This window comes from Odocoileus virginianus, chromosome 7 (assembly GCF_023699985.2).
Source record: "Odocoileus virginianus isolate 20LAN1187 ecotype Illinois chromosome 7, Ovbor_1.2, whole genome shotgun sequence".
Taxonomy (NCBI): Eukaryota; Metazoa; Chordata; class Mammalia; order Artiodactyla; family Cervidae; genus Odocoileus; species Odocoileus virginianus.
Genome location: NC_069680.1, coordinates 16,346,021 through 16,365,786, shown reverse-complemented (window position 1 = coordinate 16,365,786; position 19,766 = coordinate 16,346,021). Strand labels below are relative to the sequence as shown.

The 19,766-nt window shown below is 47.8% G+C and overlaps 1 protein-coding gene and 1 long non-coding RNA gene across 5 annotated transcripts in view; one reads left to right on the top strand and one right to left on the bottom strand.

Moving 5' to 3' along the window:
* Positions 1–19,766, top strand: part of NRAP (nebulin related anchoring protein) — an 84,620-nt gene that overhangs the window by 43,436 nt on the left and 21,418 nt on the right. For all 4 annotated transcript variants that reach the window (XM_070470213.1, XM_070470211.1, XM_070470212.1 and 1 more), the window contains 11 exons: positions 2,481–2,579; positions 3,884–3,988; positions 5,597–5,704; positions 7,373–7,684; positions 8,812–8,916; positions 11,944–12,042; positions 13,860–13,964; positions 14,927–15,034; positions 15,584–15,697; positions 17,366–17,563; positions 19,535–19,639. In XM_070470213.1, coding sequence (XP_070326314.1) covers positions 2,481–2,579; positions 3,884–3,988; positions 5,597–5,704; positions 7,373–7,684; positions 8,812–8,916; positions 11,944–12,042; positions 13,860–13,964; positions 14,927–15,034; positions 15,584–15,697; positions 17,366–17,563; positions 19,535–19,639 — 1,458 coding nt within the window. The remainder of the gene's footprint in view (positions 1–2,480; positions 2,580–3,883; positions 3,989–5,596; positions 5,705–7,372; positions 7,685–8,811; positions 8,917–11,943; positions 12,043–13,859; positions 13,965–14,926; positions 15,035–15,583; positions 15,698–17,365; positions 17,564–19,534; positions 19,640–19,766) is intronic.
* Positions 165–9,291, bottom strand: LOC139035975 (uncharacterized). Its single transcript, XR_011488638.1, has 4 exons — positions 9,196–9,291; positions 4,124–4,224; positions 3,625–3,802; positions 165–3,462 (listed from the first exon to the last, which is right to left on the bottom strand). It is a non-coding gene; the product is annotated as an uncharacterized lncRNA (long non-coding RNA).

The following is a 19,766-nucleotide window of genomic DNA, read 5'->3' as shown; positions in this document are numbered from 1 at the left end:
CCTACAATGCAGGAGACCTGGGTTCAATCCCTGGGTCGGGAAGATCCCCTGGAGAAGGAAATGGCAACCCACTCCAGTATTCATGCCTGGAAAATCCCGTGGACCGAGGAGCCTGGTAGGCTACAGCCCACGGGGTCGCAAAGAGTCAGACACGACTAAGCGACTTCATTTCACTTCACTTCACATTCTCATCATGCTTTTTGGAAAAAGAAAACACGTGATGCTGGGAAAGATTTGAGGGTAGGAGGAGAAGGGAACAACAGAGGATGAGATGGTTGGATGGCATCACTGACTCGATGGACATGAGTTTGAGCAAGCTCTGGGAGATGGTGCAGGACAGGGAAGCCTGGCATGCTGCGTGCAGTCCATGGGGTCGCAGAGTCAGACTAAGCGACTGAACAACAATTCTCACCGTGTGTGTGCCTTAAACTTACTGTAGACTTTGAGCAAGTCATTCAACCTTTCCAGTCCTCCTCCTCTCTTATGAAAATGCGAAGGTTGGCTAGGGTCCTCCCCAAATCCCTGTGGCTCCAAGCCTGTGCTTCTCTTTACTCGGTGTACAGCTGGCGTTGGCAGCAGGCAGAGGAGGACTTTTGAAGGACATTTCATTTGCAAGTGTGACTATTTTGGGAACCCTGTTTGGGATCTTCAAAGGGGGTTCTTATTTTGGTGCCAGGAAGGCTGAGTCGGCATTTTTCTTGCATATGGTATTCATAGTGCTGATAACAGCTGCCGTTTATAGGCTGATAATAATTATGCAACCAGTGCTGTCTTTCATTGATGACTGTGGGTGTATTACACACCCATGGTTCGTTTATCACTCACATTTATTACTCCTCTGTGAGTAGACACTAGTATTATTATATTCATATCCCCATTTTACATAGGTGGAAGGTAAGACAGTTACATTTCCAGAAGTGGCAGAGCTGGGATCTGTACTTAGTGTTTTGGTCCAATGCACCAGCTCTGGACGATTAAGCAATATTGGATTCCCGAAGCACCTTTTCTAACTTATTCTTATTTATCCACTGCACTCATCCTTCTCTCAGACACAGACACATTCAAAGTTAGGGTGTATGAATAAGGAAGGTAGAGAGAAGAGAATACCCTTGAGGGTTCCCATCACTTAACTTCTTTGAGACCAATTGAAATCCAAGTGGAACAAGCTGAGCCCCGTATGTCTTGGACAGGGGTGTGGTAAGGGGACCTTCTGCCTTAGGCATGCCTGATCCTATCTCACTCCTGTGCTGACTCATTGTTAAGCTCCTCCAGGGCCAGGAAGATACCTGTCCTTTACCTTTCTCATAGCCCTGCTCCGCCCTGGGCAGGGTGGGTTCTTGGCTCCTCACTCAGCACTTCTGATTTGACCAGTGCAGAGGCTGGGACACCCAGGGATCTCCAACCACGGAAAGGCAATGTGACTTCCTTCAGTTGTGTGGTGAAGGAGTTTTCCCATTCAACATGCTCCAATGAGAAAGGGAAAGTACAAGTCTCTTCGGAATATTTTTTGTAGAATTTCTTTTCTTCCTCCTGGGAGAAATTCGGAACATTTCAATATTCCAGTCCCTATTTGTGCTTCAGTTGGTCTTGACAACCTTCTTGCTGACGGGGCTGGGGGCTCAGCTTACCTGTGATCTCCCCACAAGTTTCTGCTTCAATAAGCCATTCTCAGCAGCTTCCTTTCCCATCAACTTTGGCAACTCCAATGGAAAAGCCAGAGGAACTAAATCTCCGGGAAGGACAGGAAGTCCCCGTGGGGGAACAGAATTAGCACATGTAGTTTTTGCCCGTGGCCTGCGACTGTGAGATGGGGACATGAGGAAGACAAGCCCTCAGTAATCTGGAGGGCTGTGAGGGCAGAACCCACGTGGCCACCTGCCTTCTGGCTGTGTCTCCTGGCGTTTCCTTTCACAATGCTTCCTGGAACATCCTGACAGCACTGTGAATAACAGTGACTGCAAGCACAGTGAACACTCACTCTGCCCATGGACTCCACTCGTGGGAAGGGAGGCTTTGAAGCCTCCGCACCACCCTCAGTGAAGCAGCTTCTATTGTTTTCCACATTGTACAGTCCAAGCCTGAGCAGCTCAGGGGATCCAGGGATCTGCCCAAGGCCGTGAAGCCAGAAAGAGGTCGGGGGAGATTTGGACCTTGGGATTCATGGCTATCAAGTCCAAGTTCCCTCCACTCAGCTCTCCTATGTCAGATCTAGGTTTACAAAATGGATCCATCCCAGGGCTTACGGTGACACGGGGTTCACTGAAGGGAATATTCAAGTCCCCATTCAGTAGAAGGGACTTAAACAAGTTCACCAGACTGAAAGTCTCAGGTCTGAGTGGTCCTCTTTAAGCTAAAGGAATGGCTGGACCATCCCCCTTGGGAAAATTCTTGAGTCACAGAAAGTATATGGGTGATTGCATGTATGTGACGATGGGGACAGCCCAATCTAATGCTACCGGGTCTCTTTTCTTTGGAAACAGAAAAACTACAGGCAGAGGGTAGATGAGCTGAAGTTCACCAGTGTGGCCGACAGCTCCCAGATGGAGCATGCCAAGAAGAGCCAGGAACTGCAGAGCGGGGTGAGTCCCGGGCTGCCCTTTCTCCTGTGAGCTGCTGTGTCATGGGCCTGGGAACCTCCGGGACCACAGCAGGTGCTGCCCAGGCATGAGCCAGGAGCCAAAGAGCCTTCCCTTTAAATAGGCTGGACCCTTATTTCCACGGGCTTCCAGGCCTCCCTACCTCACTCACCATATTTATTCTCTGGTTGTTAAGGACAGATGTCAGCTGACATTGTTCCTTTTCAGTTTTCAATCTTGCCTAGTTCCTTTTTCTTTCTTTCTCCTTATCTCTCTTATCAAGGACTCCAGAATTCTGGAGCCAGTAGAGAATTATCTTAGAGGAGGATAGCATTTGCTTGTGAGATGGGTACACTTCATGCCCACTTGCACTCAAATGTGGAAGGCAGAACAATGAAACACCACATATGTTATTTACATGTTAGGGATCAACAGCTGAGCGAGTGTAGTTGCTACCATCTGGCCAGGACGTTCCTAGCTTTCCTTTCTAAAGGTCCAGATACATCTGCCAGAACGGATGCGATTAACATAATTCAGAGTTAGCAGAAAGCCACCGCATGGAAACTCAAGCTGGGAAGTGGGAGAGAAGGGAAGAGAAAAAGAGCAGGAGTGATTCAGTTTCCATGGAGAAGATGTTCACTCATGCTGCTTTTTTGGTCACTGTTCACTTTCCAGGTGTCACTACCTGTGGATGTGCTAGGTTTGATCATGGGGTGCAGGAGGCAGGAGATACTTATTTTTCCCACTTGGCGAGTCCATGTTCATCTTAGCCCTCTAGTAGGTCCTTTTTGTGGCCATGGATACTGTGGATGGGAACAGCTTGGGGAAGTGGATGCCTCCTGGGAAAATGGGGCTTCTCTGATGGCTCAGATGGTGAAGAATCTCCCTGCAATACAGGAAACCCAGGTCCGAGGGTCAGAAAGATCCCCTGGAGAAGGGAATGGCAACCCAATCCAGTATGCTTGCCTGGAGAAGCCCATGGACAGAGGAGTCTGGCAGGCTGTAGTCCATGGGGTCACAAAGAGTCAGACATGACTGAGCTACTAACATTTTCACTTTCTTTAACAGAAAATGAGAACCTTAGAGGGTTCTCAGATTGGTCCTCTGGCCACGTCTTCCTCCCAGCTGCTCGCTGCTGCTGCTCATTCCCTAGTCATCTCTTCTGCCTCATTTCCTGCGTGCTGCCAGCCAGCATCTGGCCCAATTGATCTTGTAATGGAGTTTCCCTGTAAGACACAGAAGAACCGAGCAGCCCGCTTACCTCCCCCTTTGCCTTCTGCTGCTGACCCAGTGTTCCCTCCCAACAGGTGGCCTACAAGGCGGAGCACGAGCAGTCCGTCCATCAGTACAGCATTAGCAAAGACGAGCCTCTCTTCCTTCAGGCCCGAGCCAACGCTGCCAACCTCAGCGAGGTACAGTCAAGGGGGCGGGTGGCCGGGGGCTCTACTTTCCTGTATGTAGGCACCTGATCTGTAAAATCCAGCAGCTATATCAGTGTGTCTGTGTCCGGTGAGGCTGCGTACATCTGGTCGTTGTCAACTCCTTACCAGTATTAGTGAGCAGGAGGGGCTTCCCTGGTAGCTCAGTGGTAAAGAATCTGCCTGCCAAACCGGAGATGCCAGTTCAATCTTTGGGTCAGGAAGATCACCTGGAGGAAGAAATGGCAACCCACTCTAGCATTCTTGCCTGGAAAATCCCAGGGACAGAGAAGCCTGGTGGGTTACAGGTCTGTGACCTGGTTTGAAGTCACAGGAGAGTTGCCACTGCTCTGGAGCATGCACACAGGCACGCATGCACACAGGCACGCAGGCACACAGGCACGCAGGCACACATGCACACATGCACGCATGCATGCATGCAGACAACCTTTGGTAGGAATGAGCACTGACTATATGATGGAGGAGGAGGCAGTGGTTATTCCGGGGTTGGAGTTGAAACAGCATAAGAGTAGTGATAGAGAGAGGAGTGAATAAGAGCTCAGACATTGGCTCCAAACTGTCTGGGTTTTTAGCACTTACTAGGTATGCAACCGTGGGCAATTTCTTTGCTCTCAGTGGTCCCACTGGCAAACGAGGGCACTCCTAGTTCCCTCTACACTGAGTTGCCCCGAAGTCTCGGTGAGCCGATATATGGAAAGCACAGGGAAGAGCATGCTCAGGGAACTTATTCCTTAGGCACGAAAGCTTGCGGAGTTCCAACTTTTCTTCTCTGTCTTCTAAGGAAGGGCCTTTCTTGGCTCTTCTGCTGGGCTCCCAGGTCTTTGGGGTCCTGATGCAAATATTGAGGAGAGGGGGGAGAACTGGAAGGAGAAACAGAAGCCAAATTGATTGACACAGAGAAATGGAGGGAGCCTTAGATGGTAAAGAATCCGCCTGCAATGCAGGAGACCTGGGTTCAATCCCTGGTTTGGGAAGATGTCCTGGAGAAGGAAATGTCTACCCACTCCAGGATTCTTGCCTGGAGAACCTCATGGACAGAGGAACCTAGTGGGCTACAGTCCATGGGGTCGCAAAGAGTTGGACACCACTGAGCAACTTTCACTTTCCAGAAGAAAGAACTTGAAATCTGGAGGTGGGGGCAGGACAGGAAGTGGGAGGAGCAAAGAAAAGACTCACATGCAGTAGAGGCTGGGCTCAGAAAGAGAAAGGGGTCCACCGGCAGCAGCTGCCGGGCTGGTGGGGTGTGCAGACAGAGACGGGGAGCAGACTCTTTGGAAGTTCTGCTGTGTGTTGTGTGGTGTCATTCCACCTATGACCTGTCACTAGACTTCTGTGAAGCCTCTTAGTATTTTCCAGGGCTCTGGAGTTCAGTGTCTGCTTCTTTCATCCAAAGCCCTGTAAGGCAAGAGGCCTTAAGGTAGGAACAGTAAGGCCTGCTTTTATTCAGGCTCTAGGTTTCTCTGGGTCTTAGGGTTTTTATGGAAGGATGTAATGGGTTTTTGCCCCCTGGAGAGGTTGTTAGAGGGTCTAAGGGAAGTCCTCTCACTTCAGGATGATCTCTTTTCTCCTAAATCCCCTTAGAAACTGTACAAGAGCAGCTGGGAAAACCAGAAGGCGAAAGCGTTTGATCTGCGTCTTGACTCCTTGGCCTTCCTGGCAGCCAAAGCCAAGAGGGACCTGGCCAGTGAGGTGAGTCAGTCCCCAGTTTGCACTCGGCACCAGGAATCCTGACATCTATATCTGGGGGAGTCCGAAAGTGTCCTGGCAGGTTTTTAGTCTCTCTGAGCCTCAGGATTCTAATCTGCAAAACGGAGATAAGTATGACCATCTTGCAGTGAGATAATCGTGTAAGTGTCTAGCACACTGCCGGCCACACACTTGTTTTTGGTAAGTGGTCACTGGTATTATCACTAGTAGTAGCGTGAGTAGTAATCCAAACCACTCATTTTACAGGTAAACTGATGCCCAGAGACATTCCATGACTTTCTAGGGATGTGGAGGCCTGCTGAGGTTAAGAGTACAGGCTCGGGTGTTGGAATGACTTGGGGTAAAATCCCTGCTCCATCATCAAATAGCCTGTGACTCAGGGTAGGCTGTCTCACCTTTCAAAATCTCAGTGAACTCATGGGTAAATTGATAATTGCAAAATGGTTATGAGGAAATGAGATGCATTGATGTGTGTTAAGTGTTCTGTAGCCCAGTGCTGTCTATTACAGTTCCGATGTGAGAAAAGGAGCTTAGGTTATAAGTCTGGTGGCTCAGACAATAAAGAATCTGCTTGCAATGCAAGAGACCTGGGGAGCAGCTTTCACTTTCACTGCTTCCTTCATCAAGAAAGTCTTGCTTCCAAAAAAACCCCAAATATATATGTGTGTATACACATTCTGTATCTATTGTGTATGTATATGTAATGATATATATATACAGAAAAATATACCCATAAAAGTGTATAGCTATTAGCTGAATTAAACAATGGCTTGGCAATGTGGCTGATATGCATTATGACACAAACCCTTTGTCACATCACAAACAAGCACTTGTCTATAGATGCACTTTTGAGTGGCACAGATTTATACCATCCCTGGCTCATTATAAGTGTTCAGTAAATCATGGCGGATAGTGATCCTGTTGTTCTTGTTGGCAGATTTGAGAGTAGAGCCCACGTCTCCTGATGACCCCAGTAATGATGATGTTGAAATGATGCCACACACCAGCATCCTGCTACAGTTTTCAAAGCATTTCCATATTTATTCTCTCTTCGGATCCTCATAAATCTTGGCCTAGTGTTTCCTCATAAATCTTGGCCTAGTGTTTCTTTTTCAGGCCTGTGTGCTCCCTTTTGCTCCCCGTAACTCCTAAATATTTACATGTACCTCAGTTGTCTTTAATTTGAACTTCTTTCTGAAATAGCAGTTGTATTTTAGGTATTCTGTGTCTTTTTCATTTCGTGATGACTTTCCATACTATTCTCACTGTTATCAAAAAAGATTACAAAGTGGCTTTCATGAAAGCAACAGGCCACTTAAAAATAAACCCAGAAAGAGTAATCTCAAGTAATATAGAGACAAGGTGGAATTTCACCAGGAAATGGGGAGAAGACTGTTTGATAGCTGAACTTTGAATTTAGTTCTGAGGTTTTGGCAGTGCAGGTGTAAAGGGAAATAATAAGTTGTAATTTTTTTTTCAATATTTGATGAAAGGAAATATATCAGTTGTTCAAAGGAGGCACGGTTTTTATGACATTAATTCTGATAGGTCCTGTTGTATGACTTTGTTTTAACTTTCTTGTGTGACTTGATGCTTAATTCCTTTAGGAGATATCTGCTAAGGTGCCCCTGCTCTATTTCTCTCGTTTAGGTGAAGTACAAAGAGGATTATGAAAAATCCAGAGGGAAGCTCATTGGAGCTCAGGGTGCCCAGGGGGATTCGCAAATGAGCCACTCGCTGCACGTGTCCAAGCTGCAGAGTGAACTGGAATACAAGAAGGGCTTCGAGGACACCAAAGCCCAGTGCCACGTCCCCCTGGACATGATCCATCTTGTGCATGCCCGCAAGGCTCAGCACTTAGCCACAGACGTGGGCTACAAGACGGCATCCCATCACTTTACAGCTTTGCCCACAGACATGAAGGTGGAATGGGCCAAGAAGGCTTACGGTTTACAGAGTGATGTAAGCTCCTCGTGTGTGTGTGTGTATGTGTGTGTGCATGCTAGTGTTTCCCAAACCCTTCAGGACATAGTCTATTCTTTGAGAGACCTGTTTCTGGATCCCTCAGTGGAAATGTTTAAGCTTCCTAGTGCTTTAATTTTACTCAGAGCTATGTCCATTTTAGATTCGGTACTACCAAACAAAATTATACAGCTTCCTTTTTCTTCTTGGCATTCTGATGGACATAGGTTATCTATGTTTCTCCTTATTCCTGGGTTGGCGGGGGGATGTATATGTGACATTCTTTACTGTGGCCCTGCCAGTGGAGAGAGCATTCTGGGTACTCAGTCCAAGGTCAGTAGTCCTGTTTAGAAAGGGCAGCTTGCTAGTCCTCCATAGCCCTTTCCCCTTCCCCATTATGTTCTTTCATCTTCGGTTGATTCTCGCACAGGAAAGTGGGCGAGCTGAAAAGACAGGTCAGCGACAGTCAGATTATCGCCCATGGAGGTGGGGTGGGGGCAGTGCGGACACACCCTTCCAGGTAGAGCTCTTTTAGGTTGGAGAGGTGATCTGCTAGTTTCAGAGAGGTGTCCATATAAATGATTTTCCATTAAAACTACTACTCCTTCCATGGCAAAGAAAGAAATGAGAAATACCTCCCCTGCTGCCCTGCACTGAGGTTCTTAAGAAGGAATTGGCACTGTGGGAAGTCTCACACGTCTTGTGAAATTCCCTCAGATAGCTCCCCACCCGGGTTCCGTTGTGGATTCTCATTTTCTTCTCCCCTGCGTGTTATTTTAAACAAGAAACCGGGGAAAGCAGACAATGAGGCCGTGCTTCTTCCCGAGGTTGCCGTGGACCTGTAATGAGGAATGCGACTGATGGGGGCCCCCCTTCATCCAGCTTCACCCCCAGCAGTGTCGGGTGGGGCTAAAGCCACCATCTGCGGGTCGGCTCCAATTAAGGGAGACATTAATTTACATTTTGGAGCCCTACCTGTGACTGTGCAGAAATGGATAAGACAAAAGTGGCATCTAATTTGACTCAGCTGGCACCAAGGTGGCATCGGGGAGCCATTAATAGCCCTTTAAATGTCTGCGCACCAACAATGGCCTGCCTTTTTCTCCCCCCGCTTTCTCCTTTGTCAGAACCAATACAGGGCAGATGTGAAGTGGATGAAAGGGACGGGCTGGGTCGCCACCGGGTCATTAAATGTGGAGCAGGCGAAGAAGGCAGGAGAACTCATTAGCGAGGTGAGATTCCCTGACAGCGTGCGGCGGGCCTGGCTGCATTAGGCGTGCGGCATTTCTGTATAAAATTAAAATAATTTCCACTCAAAAGGCAAAGAAAAAGGCAAAGCTACATGAAAGGCCTCCAAACCCAGACTAGGGCCAGTAATTAGAGGAAAACCACATACCAAACACACCCCAGTAGGGGCTCACAGAGCCCTGGCAAAAACAAAGTGGGTGACAAATGATATTATGAATAATAATGACAATCAAACAGAGCTCAATTGCTACCCACCAACTTACCTTTTTAATGAAGCAACACGGGAGAGATGATAAAAAGACACATTTTTCGCACCCAGAAAGCCCTTTGGTGACTTCACGCACATTTTCTTCCTCTTTCTTTCCAAGGCAGGCAGTGTAAACAGTTTTTGAATATTCACGTGGTGTCGAACATGTGACATGGTTCTTTTTTTGTTGGAGGGCCTCATTTCTGTTTGAATCTCACCGCTGTCTACTTGCAGCCACCCTGGTTGGACTCACAAGCTTCTGAAAGGAACTGTTTCCTTGCTTTTTAGGACAGTGTCCTTGATCTGATCTTTGAGCAGATCTTTTAAAGACTAGGTCAGTGTTTCTCGACCTTGGCCCTGTGGACATTTTGATGACTCTTTGTTGTGGGGCTGTCCTGGGCCTTGCAGGGCATTTGGCAGCATTGCTGGCCTCTAAGCATTAGACGCTCACGGCACTCTTTCCCAGTCACGACAAACAAATATGCCTCCAGACACTGTTGCAAGCTGGAGTGACTGCTCCTGGGCTGGATACATCAGAGTCATCTTTGTCTCACACTCACAGAGAGGCTGCACACCCTCAATAAGCCAAATCCACTCTGTAAAGTCTGCTTTGGGAGGCGCTTGCTCAGCAGCCTGGTCTTTCTGGATGTTCCTGGGTGAGGAGGAGACATAATGACTATAGCCCCAGAAGACTTCAACCTTGAGACAGTGAGCAGCCTGGGACAGTGTTTCGGTCCCAGGTCCTCCCTCTAGTGTAAGCACACCTGCCAGGCATTGATATTTTCCCATGGGTGAGCACTCCAGTCACCTGACACGTCATAGTTTATGCATGATAAGTCGCTTCAGTCGTGTCCAACTCTTTGCAACCCCATGGACCGTAGCCTGCCAGATTCCTCTCTCCATGGGATTCTCCAGGCAAGGAGACCAGAGTGGGTGGCTGTGCCCTCCTCCAGGGGATCTTTCCCACCCGGGGATCAAACCAGCGTCTCTTATGTCTCCTACATTGGCAGGAAAGGTCTTTCACTAGCACCACCTGGGAAGCCCAATGTGTCACAGAGCTGATTTCAAAAATGGCCTTGCTCTGATTGACCTCATTTTTAGAAATGTTAGTGGATATTCAAGGCTCAGAAGACCCTGGGAGTTCTGTAGAGATTGTACTGCCCTAAGTATTAAATAATTCAGTCTTATTAAGGAGAAGCTCCCTTAGGAGGGTGAACATAAGAAACTTACAGGAGGAATCATTTAGAGTTGAAGAGTCATGCTCCCAAACTCTCCATATTGGACCCACTCATAAAAATAAAGGCCGTTGTACACATCATTTAGACTTTGAGATGATTCCTTCATGTATTTAAGTCTGGAAGACAAGGGATCTTTTTTGGAACCATCTTTCCTATAGGGGCCTTAATTTTCCACCACATTTTGCAAACTTATTTAACACATTTGCTTATCTTCCGTGCTTTGTGTGTGCTCAGTCAGTTGTGTCCGACTCTTTGCGACCCCGTGGAACGTAACCCACAGGCTCCTCTGTCCATGGAGCAGGAAAAGGAGCAGGTTGCCGTTTCCTATTCCAGGGGACACTCCATGCTTTATACAGGTCTTCAGACTTCAGGAAGGACATCTTCTAGCAACTTTTCCCAACCATCTCATTCCAGTTTGGCGTGTTTCCAGTTTAGGGTCAAGTTGAATTGATTTCTTAGTTTTCAGATGGAATGCCAGGCTCTGTGAAAGAGCCACAGATGCACACACACTTGTCATTTAAACCAGGAGTTAGCAAACCTTTTTTTGGTAAAGGACCTGTTGGTAGATATTTTTGGTTTTGTGGGCCACCCCACTGCTTTTGTAACTACTCACCTCTACCATTGTAGCCATATACAGCCATAGATAAACATGTAAATGAATGAGCATCTAATAAAACTTTATTTACAAAACAAATGATGGACCAAATTCAGCTGGACATTTAACTGTCTTCTTAAGATAATCCAGTATACAAATATTCAACCCAAAGGAAGTGTTTCTAAAATAATTGTTTGATTGGATAAAGGATACACTTCATAATTCCATTAAGAAAGCAACCGTTTTACTCTCCTGGAACTGTACTTTGATTAAAAAAATTAAGCATGATTTTCAGAATATTTCAAAATTGGGTATCTCAGACTTTGTTAGCATTTGTATTTCTTGTAACCCTTATTGTTTGTTTCAGTCTCTTTCAAATTGTCTGATGATTCCTTTCAATAATAGCACTCTTTTTCTTGTTATTATAACATCTATAGAATTATTGCATATGTTAACTGAACCAGTTTGTAGGATCACTGACTGTTAAAGTAAGGGTTTTGACTGTGATATCTCTTCCAAGTTCTTTTGTGGAAAGAATTTAGAAAGCTTCAATGATAAATGTAACTATGAATGTTCTTTCTTGCTTGGAAGACCCAAACTAAGGTATGTAAACAATTGCAAGACAGTATCTGAAGGCTATATAAAGAATCCTTTCCTAAGTGTGTATCCTACAGTATTTTACCCATATAACCTAATTTTGAGATGTTTTCTTTGCACCAGGTAGAAATACTTTAATGTTAATTGACATGAGGTTATTCTTAAATTGAAACAAATATTAACCTGAAGGCACTAGGATATAAAGATGGAGGAAGCCGAATAATAATTATGTTCACAAATTCACTCTAATCTCAAGCAACCTATGATTTTCTCTTTCAAATGGCATGAAAGAGCAGCACAAAATTCACAGCTTTGATCTTTTTCTGCTCAACAGAAGAAGTACCGGCAGCATCCAGATGCTTTGAAGTTTACCAGTATTAAAGACACTCCGGAGATGGTCCAGGCCAGAATTAGTTATACCCAAGCAGTGGATGTAAGTGATAATGTATATACATTATGACTCTAAGAGTGGGCTCTTCTTTCAACCCTGCGATTGAAGCTGAGGGGTTCTTGGCTTGCTCCTTCTGTTGTTCTAAGGATGAAGGAGCTTCTTATCCTTTGCTGAGACTCACCTTAGCGGGGGTGCTTCTTCATCAGGATGCAAATGGGGTGTTACCGCTGCTCTTAGCTGCCAAGTGGGGCGCCACCACCCCAGTGCCCCTGGCTTTCATTCCTTCCTATTTGCATGTCTCCAGGATTTGTCTGTGGTCAAGGCCTTTTCCCCTCTCCTTTTGTTTTGAAACATTGTTTTCAGAAATGGGACTTTGGGACGAAATTCTTGATGATTGGAATATTTAGGAATTGGAATGCTTAGGGTTTCTTGGGAGCCAGGGCAGAAATTCTGGCTTTCTGAATTCCCCTAAAGACTTGGAAAGTGATTTGAATCTGATTTATGTACATTAGACTAACTTTCAAGCCATTTCCCATCTTCCCTTTATAAAGTGAAACCAAGATCTGGCCTTTTGCCTCTCAGCGCAGGGTTCCTTGGAGACTGGGAAGAATGACGAGGTCCTCTAAAAATTCACGTTAAGACAGGATTAGCCCTGTTTGGCTGATTCTACTGAGAGGGGCCCTTGGGTCATTGCGCAGGACAGACAGGCCTTTAAAATATCTTCAGACCTTTAAACTTGCCACGAGGAAAATTGACAAACCTTGGTGGGGAGGAGTTGCCAAATGTCTCCCTTGCTTCCCAATTGAAGAAATTACTCCTGTTGTGCCATATTCGATAGTCATTCTGAGATGGCTCGAGTGCCTATCTGAATATGTTATGGGATGGTTTACAGACTTATGGGTTTAGAAATTTTATTATTTCTTAACCATCAGCCTGTCAGAAGCAAATTTAATTCTGAGAAGCATAGATGGTCAAACAAGAACTTGTGTAGAAAGAGAAAAAAAAATACCTGCTTTTTCCTTGTCCTAACCAACTCTAGGGGGCACTGCTGTGATACGTAGAAACTTTGACATGTCTAATAAGATTTGGGATGGAAAAGCCTGATTTAGAAATTTTCTCTGGTGGTGGATGCCAACTCCATGTGTCACTGCTAACTGCTAGAATTATCATAAGCCCACATCAGAGATCTGGATGGACAGAGCCCCAGACCCACCCAACCCACCGGGAAGAGGTTTATTAGTTAGCATAAGAATCCTTGAGGTGGCAGGGATGAGGGGAGGATGGAGGTAGGTCCAGGGAAAATCTCAGCTGTGGAAGAACCATTCTCTCTTGTGCCTGCTGTATTTTGAGGTCCTCTCCTTGTTTGTTCAGCCACTCAGTCGTGTCAGCTCTTTGCCACCCCATAGTCTGCCGCACACCAGGCTTCCCTGTCTTGCCCTATCTCCTGGAGTTTGCTCAAATTCATGTCCATTGAGTCTGTGATGCCATCCAACCATCTCATCCCCAGCCGCATGTCCTCTCCTAGCTCACAGTTAATAACAAAATTCCTAGAGATTAACCAGACCTCATTCTCTCATTGGACACCCATCTCAGCAGTGTGCTCCAAGGGGAGTGTTCACTGAGAGGGCAGGTTTCAGCCTGTCATGTTCTGGGCTAAGAAGTAGAACTCGGGAGGGAGTGAAGTGCATGTCACCGGGGAGAGGATCACCGTGCAGTCCTGGAGGAGACAGGGCACCCAAGATCCTGTCTCCATGGGGGAGGGAACGGCGGCAGTACCTTTGTCTCCTGGAGGGTAACCTGGCTGATGGCTGCATGGGGGAGGCTTCTGGGTTTAATGCAAAACCCCTCTGCATCCACAGAGGTTATACCGGGAACAAGGAGAAAACCTAAAGCATCATTACACGCAGACCGCCGACCTCCCTGAAGTCCTGCTGGCCAAGCTGAATGCCATGAATATCAGCGAGGTGAGGCTGATGGAGGGGAAAGGGAAAGTATTAGTCTGTCAATCACGTTCGACTCTTTGTGACCCCACGGACTGTAGCCCACGAGGCTCCTCTGTGCATGGAATTCTCCGGGCAAGAATACCAGAGTGGGTAGCCATTCCCTTCTGCAGGAGATCTTTCCGTCCCAGAGATCGAACTTGGGTCTCCTGCATTACAGGCAGCTTCTTTACCACGTGAGCCACCAGGGAAGCCCTGATGGAGGGGTGGCTGGTTTTAGTTGCGGGAGATCCTGGACCTGCCCGGTGGCACCGCACCTGTGCTCAGAAGCATCCTGCACTCCTGCTTTCGGTTTAATGCTCTGCTGTTACCGAAATGTGCAAGGTTTCTGACAAGGGGCCCCATGTTTTCCTTTGCGATGGACCCTGCACGCTGTGGCTGGTCGTGCGGAAGAGCCAAGCACATTGATAAGGATGAGACTAGGAAAACTTCCTTCATACAAAGGGCATTTATACTGAGGGGCTGGAATCTAGGTGAAGCCCTGTTTTCTATATTGAAGCTATATTCTATAGCCTTGTAATATAGGTGAAGACATCCAGCCAAAGAGAGACTTGGGAGACTGAGCTCTTTCCTTCCCGCATCCTTGTCAGCACCCCGCTTGCCTCTTCTTCAGCGGAGACAGTCGAATCCTCTTGATTCTCCGTCAAGAGCTGTGCATCTGCAGCCTCATGCCTCCTTCTTCCAATCAACTTGCTGTTCAGAACAGTCTGGTTCTGACCCCAGAGCTCTTGCCTTTTAAACCCCAGCCCCAGCCCCACGGCACTCCCCTCCAAGGCTGGACACGAGGCAGGTTCCAACTCTCACTTGGTTTTTGCGGGGCCACAGTGATCTTTTAATTGGGGGGGAGCACTTCACAAGAAACCAGACTCTTGTTTTGATCGTGGGAATTTAGGAAAGGTCTTTATTGGTGCCCATCTTCTCAACAGACTCGTTATAAGGAATCCTGGAGCAAACTTCGAGACGGTGGCTATAAACTGAGACTGGATGCCATTCCGTTCCAGGCAGCAAAGGCTTCTGGCGAAATCATAAGTGATGTGAGCTTCACACCCGCGTTCCTGTGACAATGTTTAATCCTCACCCATTTGTATTCCTTTTGCCCCTAACCCCTGCCTTCTTTTGCCTGTGGCTAATATCCTCTCCTATCCCCAACTGACTGTGTCAGAGCCATCAGATAACGACCGGTGAGAAAGAACATGCCTTACAACAACAACAAAAATCCCCTAGCCGGGGTACAAAGCTGATGCTGGACTGTAAATATGGACCCCGGGCAGATGAAACGCACCCTCCGCCAAGCGCTTTCTTAAAGCCAGTCCATGTGAAGAGACTGTTAACAACGCACCCACCTTCCTCCCAGCCTGGGCCGCCCAAGCGCTCTTGTGTCCTGCCATTTCATATCCCAGCCCTTTAGTCATTGGGAGGCTTGCATATGAAAGAATAGGCCTTTTGACGACTCCCGCGCCTTTTCTTTCAACTCACCCAGTTACTGTCAAAAGAACAAAACATTTTTTGCCCAATACCCACCTCTTCCATTCCATGTCCCTTGTCCCTGAGCCGTTACTCTCTCCCGCTCTCTTTCCCTTTAGTACAAATACAAAGAGGCATTTGAGAAAATGAAAGGGCAGATGCTCGGCTCCCGGAGCTTGGAAGATGATATCAGCCTTGCACATTCAGTGTACGCAAGCTCTCTGCAGAGCCAAGTAAGTGGGAGAGAACTCAGTGGAGCCTGGACCCCCAAACCTAATGATGACGCACAGCCCACAGATGTCCTGTGTCCTTCTGGTTGTGGATTTTGGCTCTGTCCCGGCTAGCTGGGTGGCATGGTCAGGACCCTTGGCCCCTCTGGGCTTCAGCTTCTTCCTCGGTCAAGTGAGAGATTGAGCATTCTTTGATTCTCTCATTCTATGATTTTGACCAGCGGCCACAAGTGGAGGCCTGTGGGTTGGATTTTTGGACTGCAGAGGTATTTTGTTGGGTCTGCAGAGGAAATGAATTGCAGACTTTTCAAAATGGGAAACTTGGCATGAAAGTTTTAAAGTTCTGTGCCGAAGCCAGGCCTGGATTCCTCAAGGCTACTGTTGAAGTTGATTACTGAGAGCCCCATTTAGAAGGGATCTGTGCCCTCCTGGTCAAGCAGCCAAGCCCTGCTCACCCACTGCCTCCTTCACTCAATTATGCTACCTATCTGACTCCTGGTGACATCTGGGTTTGCACCCCTTGACTTTGATCCTCTGGGTGCTGGTACATGCATGTATGGTATCTCCTGGTACATATGTGAGTTGGCTAATGGCTGGGATGAAATCTAATATGTGTCCAACATGTAGCAGAGGGCTACACACTTTAACACGCAGTGCCTCGTTTAATCATCAGCTTATTTCTAGGAACATTGTTTGTTCATCCTGGTTACTGATAAGGAAACCTAGGCCCTGAGTGTCTCAGTCCCTTGCCCAAGGTCGGCTGGAAAGGGGCAGAGCTGCACATGGAGCCAGCTCTCCATCACGTGCTCTCTCCACAGCTTCTCTGCCTCAGTTTCCCTGTTTCTAACACTTCTTTCCACTTTCTGTACCAGGGTGGGATTGGACATGAATTGTCCGTGGCTTTTTACTAGCGGTTGGGGGAGGATGAGCAAAAGTGGGGGTGTGTGGTTAGGAAGGAGTGTGGGCAGATCTTGGAGGGCAATGAGAAGACTGGAGGAAGAAGAGATGGCGATTATGCATCTGACTCCTCAGAAAGCCCAGAGTGAGCTTCGAGGACCTTCAAACAGCTCCTCCGAGGACTGGGGTGGAGCTTGAGGTCTGCAAATGGGCCAACCCCTTCCTGCTACAGGATGCATGTTGGGCTCTTGGGAACTCCTCCCTCAGAACTGGCTTTTCAAGCATCTGCCTGCTGCTCCCAGTTCCCAGATGTACTAGGATGTCATTGTCTAAGTTTGAAGACGCTGTCCATTAGCTAGCATACGGGGAGAAACCCTGGTGTCTCAGTCTGAACTTGTGAGGGTGATAAGAAGTGCTGGGGAGCAGGAGGCAGCTCAGCCATGCCTCCTCTTGCTTTTCGAAAGCAAGACGATCTCGACTTGAACTAGGGAACCACTGAGATTTTATCTGCCCCTTGAACTTCTGTATTTTCTCCAAGTGGGGGAGCCCTGAGCCTGGGTCCCCATCAATGACCGCAAAGAGCTGAGAGTGGCGAGTGGCAGGACCTAGAGATGAGTCCTGCTTATTAAGCCAGTCCCCATAAGAAAGGAGGACTGGGCCTGCCAAGAACACCCCTCGGGGCTCACCTGGGACAGTCGCAGCATGTTGTTCTCCCTCGTGGCCCTGATGTAAACGGCGGCTTTGAAATAACTGTTGATCTGTCTGCCCATCTAGGTGAATTACAAGAAAGACTTTGAACACTCAAAGGCGCAGTTCCATCTGCCGCTGGACATGGTAACCCTGGTGCATGCCAGGAAGGCTCAGACCCTGGCCAGCCACCAGGACTACAGACACCCGCTCCCCCAGCACACGTCCTTGGCCGAGGACCTGAGGCTCAGCTGTGCCAAGAGAGCTCACAAGTTGCAGAGTGAGGTGAGGGGACCTGCCTCTCTCTTCCGCTCTTTTCCTCTTAAATTTGACCGTGAGGCAGTGACCCACAAGCTCCTGTTGGCTCAGTGGGGGCTCCAGAGATGAAGAATCCTATACCTGGGATTTCTTTTGAAGCACTGCCCACGTTGTTCCTGCCTTGCTCTTCATAAGCCCAGTCACACAAATCTATTAATAACAGCAACAATTTATTGAGTGTGTTAAGTGTGTGTTTGGTTGCTCAGTTGTGTCTGACTTTGTCACCCCATGAACTTAACTTTCCCCTGTGGAGACCGCCAGGCTCCTCTATCCATGGAATTCTCCAGGCAAGAATACTGGAGTGGGTTGCCATTTCCTTCTCCAATTTATTGAGTATTTCTGCTGAATTCTAGGCGTTGCATTTATAAGCATTGTCTCTTTTAATACTCAAAATAACCCGATAGTTTTTATCCCCAATTTGCAGAGAAACTATAGTGAGTCTCAAAGACGTTAAATAGCTCATGCGATATCACAAAACTATAAATGAGAAAGGGGGTGCTGAGATTTAGAGGGAGTTCAAGGAAGATGCCTTTGAGGCTCACAGTTTAGCATGTTCAGTGGTGTTGTCTCTGGCCCAGTTTGGGCTGGGGGTTCCTCTAGGAGCCTCATATGTTCCTGGGTCATCCGTCTTCTAAAGAGGCCTGAGGTCTGCCCAGAGAGGTGCTCAGAGCCCCTTTGGAACTAACCCAATTCAGGCAGAGAAGAGTGTCTGGCGGTTCTTGTTCAGTCGCTCAGTCATGTCCGACTCTGTGACCCCATGGACTGCAGCACGCCAGGCTTCCCTGTCCTTCACCGTCTCCCGGAGTTTGCTCAGACTCATGTCCATTGAGCCAGTGAGACAGAGTGCAGGGAAATTAGGGCCCCAGAGACCATCCCTGGGCCCTCCCAAGTAATCTCCCGAGGCCTTCACAGTCCCCCCAAGTGCGTTTCTAGCTCATGCTGCCCATTTTCTTAAGCAGCCAGGCCTGGGAGCATTGGGAAGTGTTGAAGAATTTCCTCACTTACCGATGTATCTTCCCAACAGGCAGCAGCATCCTTTTTGGTGCTCATCTTATCCCCCAGCTTGCTACATTTCCATTGCCGGGAGATTGGCAAGTAATGGGCCTGAGTTGGAAATAAGACAAGCTCTCCCTGCCACACACCGCCCCCCCCCCCCCCAAAAAAAAAACCTGCTTTCTGGTTTGGCAGAGCCTGAGAGCTGAGTGGTGCTCAGATCTGGGTAGCTGTCGTCTGTTGGAATTTCCTGCCCGTGTGCGGCGTTTACTGAGTGACATTAACTGTCGGGAACCCAGGAGCAGCTGGAGGAACTAGCGAGCCGCCACGCTCAGCTCAGGGACCCGTTTGTCACTTGAGCAGAGCCCTGGCTGTCCCTGCCTCTCATTGCCTTAGCAGTTGGAAGGAGGCACGCCCAGGAGGTGCCTCGGTGGCTGAAGGGGAGTGAATTTGAGGCCCTCTTTAAACTGTCAGCCCAGACCCTTCAGGTACACCCCCCTGCCCCCGCCCCCATCCCCACAGACTCGGGGCTTCGTCAGATTATTCTGGATTCATTTATTAGTTCTTTCTTAACCCATGATTAATTCATGCCGCCCTCTGCTGCTGGGGTTTGTTTTGAAGACCTATTAAATCATTTCCACATTTGCCCCAAGACAGCTGACTTTCTAACCACAATCCGCTCCAGCGATTATTTTTTGATAGCCCACATGAAAATAAAAATCCGCTGAGCACCCCTCTAACAGCTACAGAGACGAGTGACAGCAGAATTATTTTCTTCTGACCTACATTTTTGTTTCCCTAATGAGCATTTACTCAGAAGCCTGTGTGCGTTCGCTGAGTATTATGTGTCTGGAGAGGCTGGTTTGGCCTTGAGTTCTAATTATGATGCTGTCTGTGGTGGGTCCTTCCTTGTTCCACGTGATTGGTTTTTCTGATTCCTTGTAGAATTTGTACCGGTCGGACCTGAACTTTATGCGAGGTGTTGCCTGTGTCATTCCAGGCACATTAGAGATTGAAGGGAGAAAGAGAGCATCTGAACTCATCAGTGAGGTAACCGGGGGCCCAGGACGGGGTGGGGGTGTCGAGTATATTCCACAGTAGAGATTAAACACCAATCAGTTGCGTCTTACTAAAGCCAATTAGATGGTACATTTGTTAGCCATAGTGATTCGCCCGG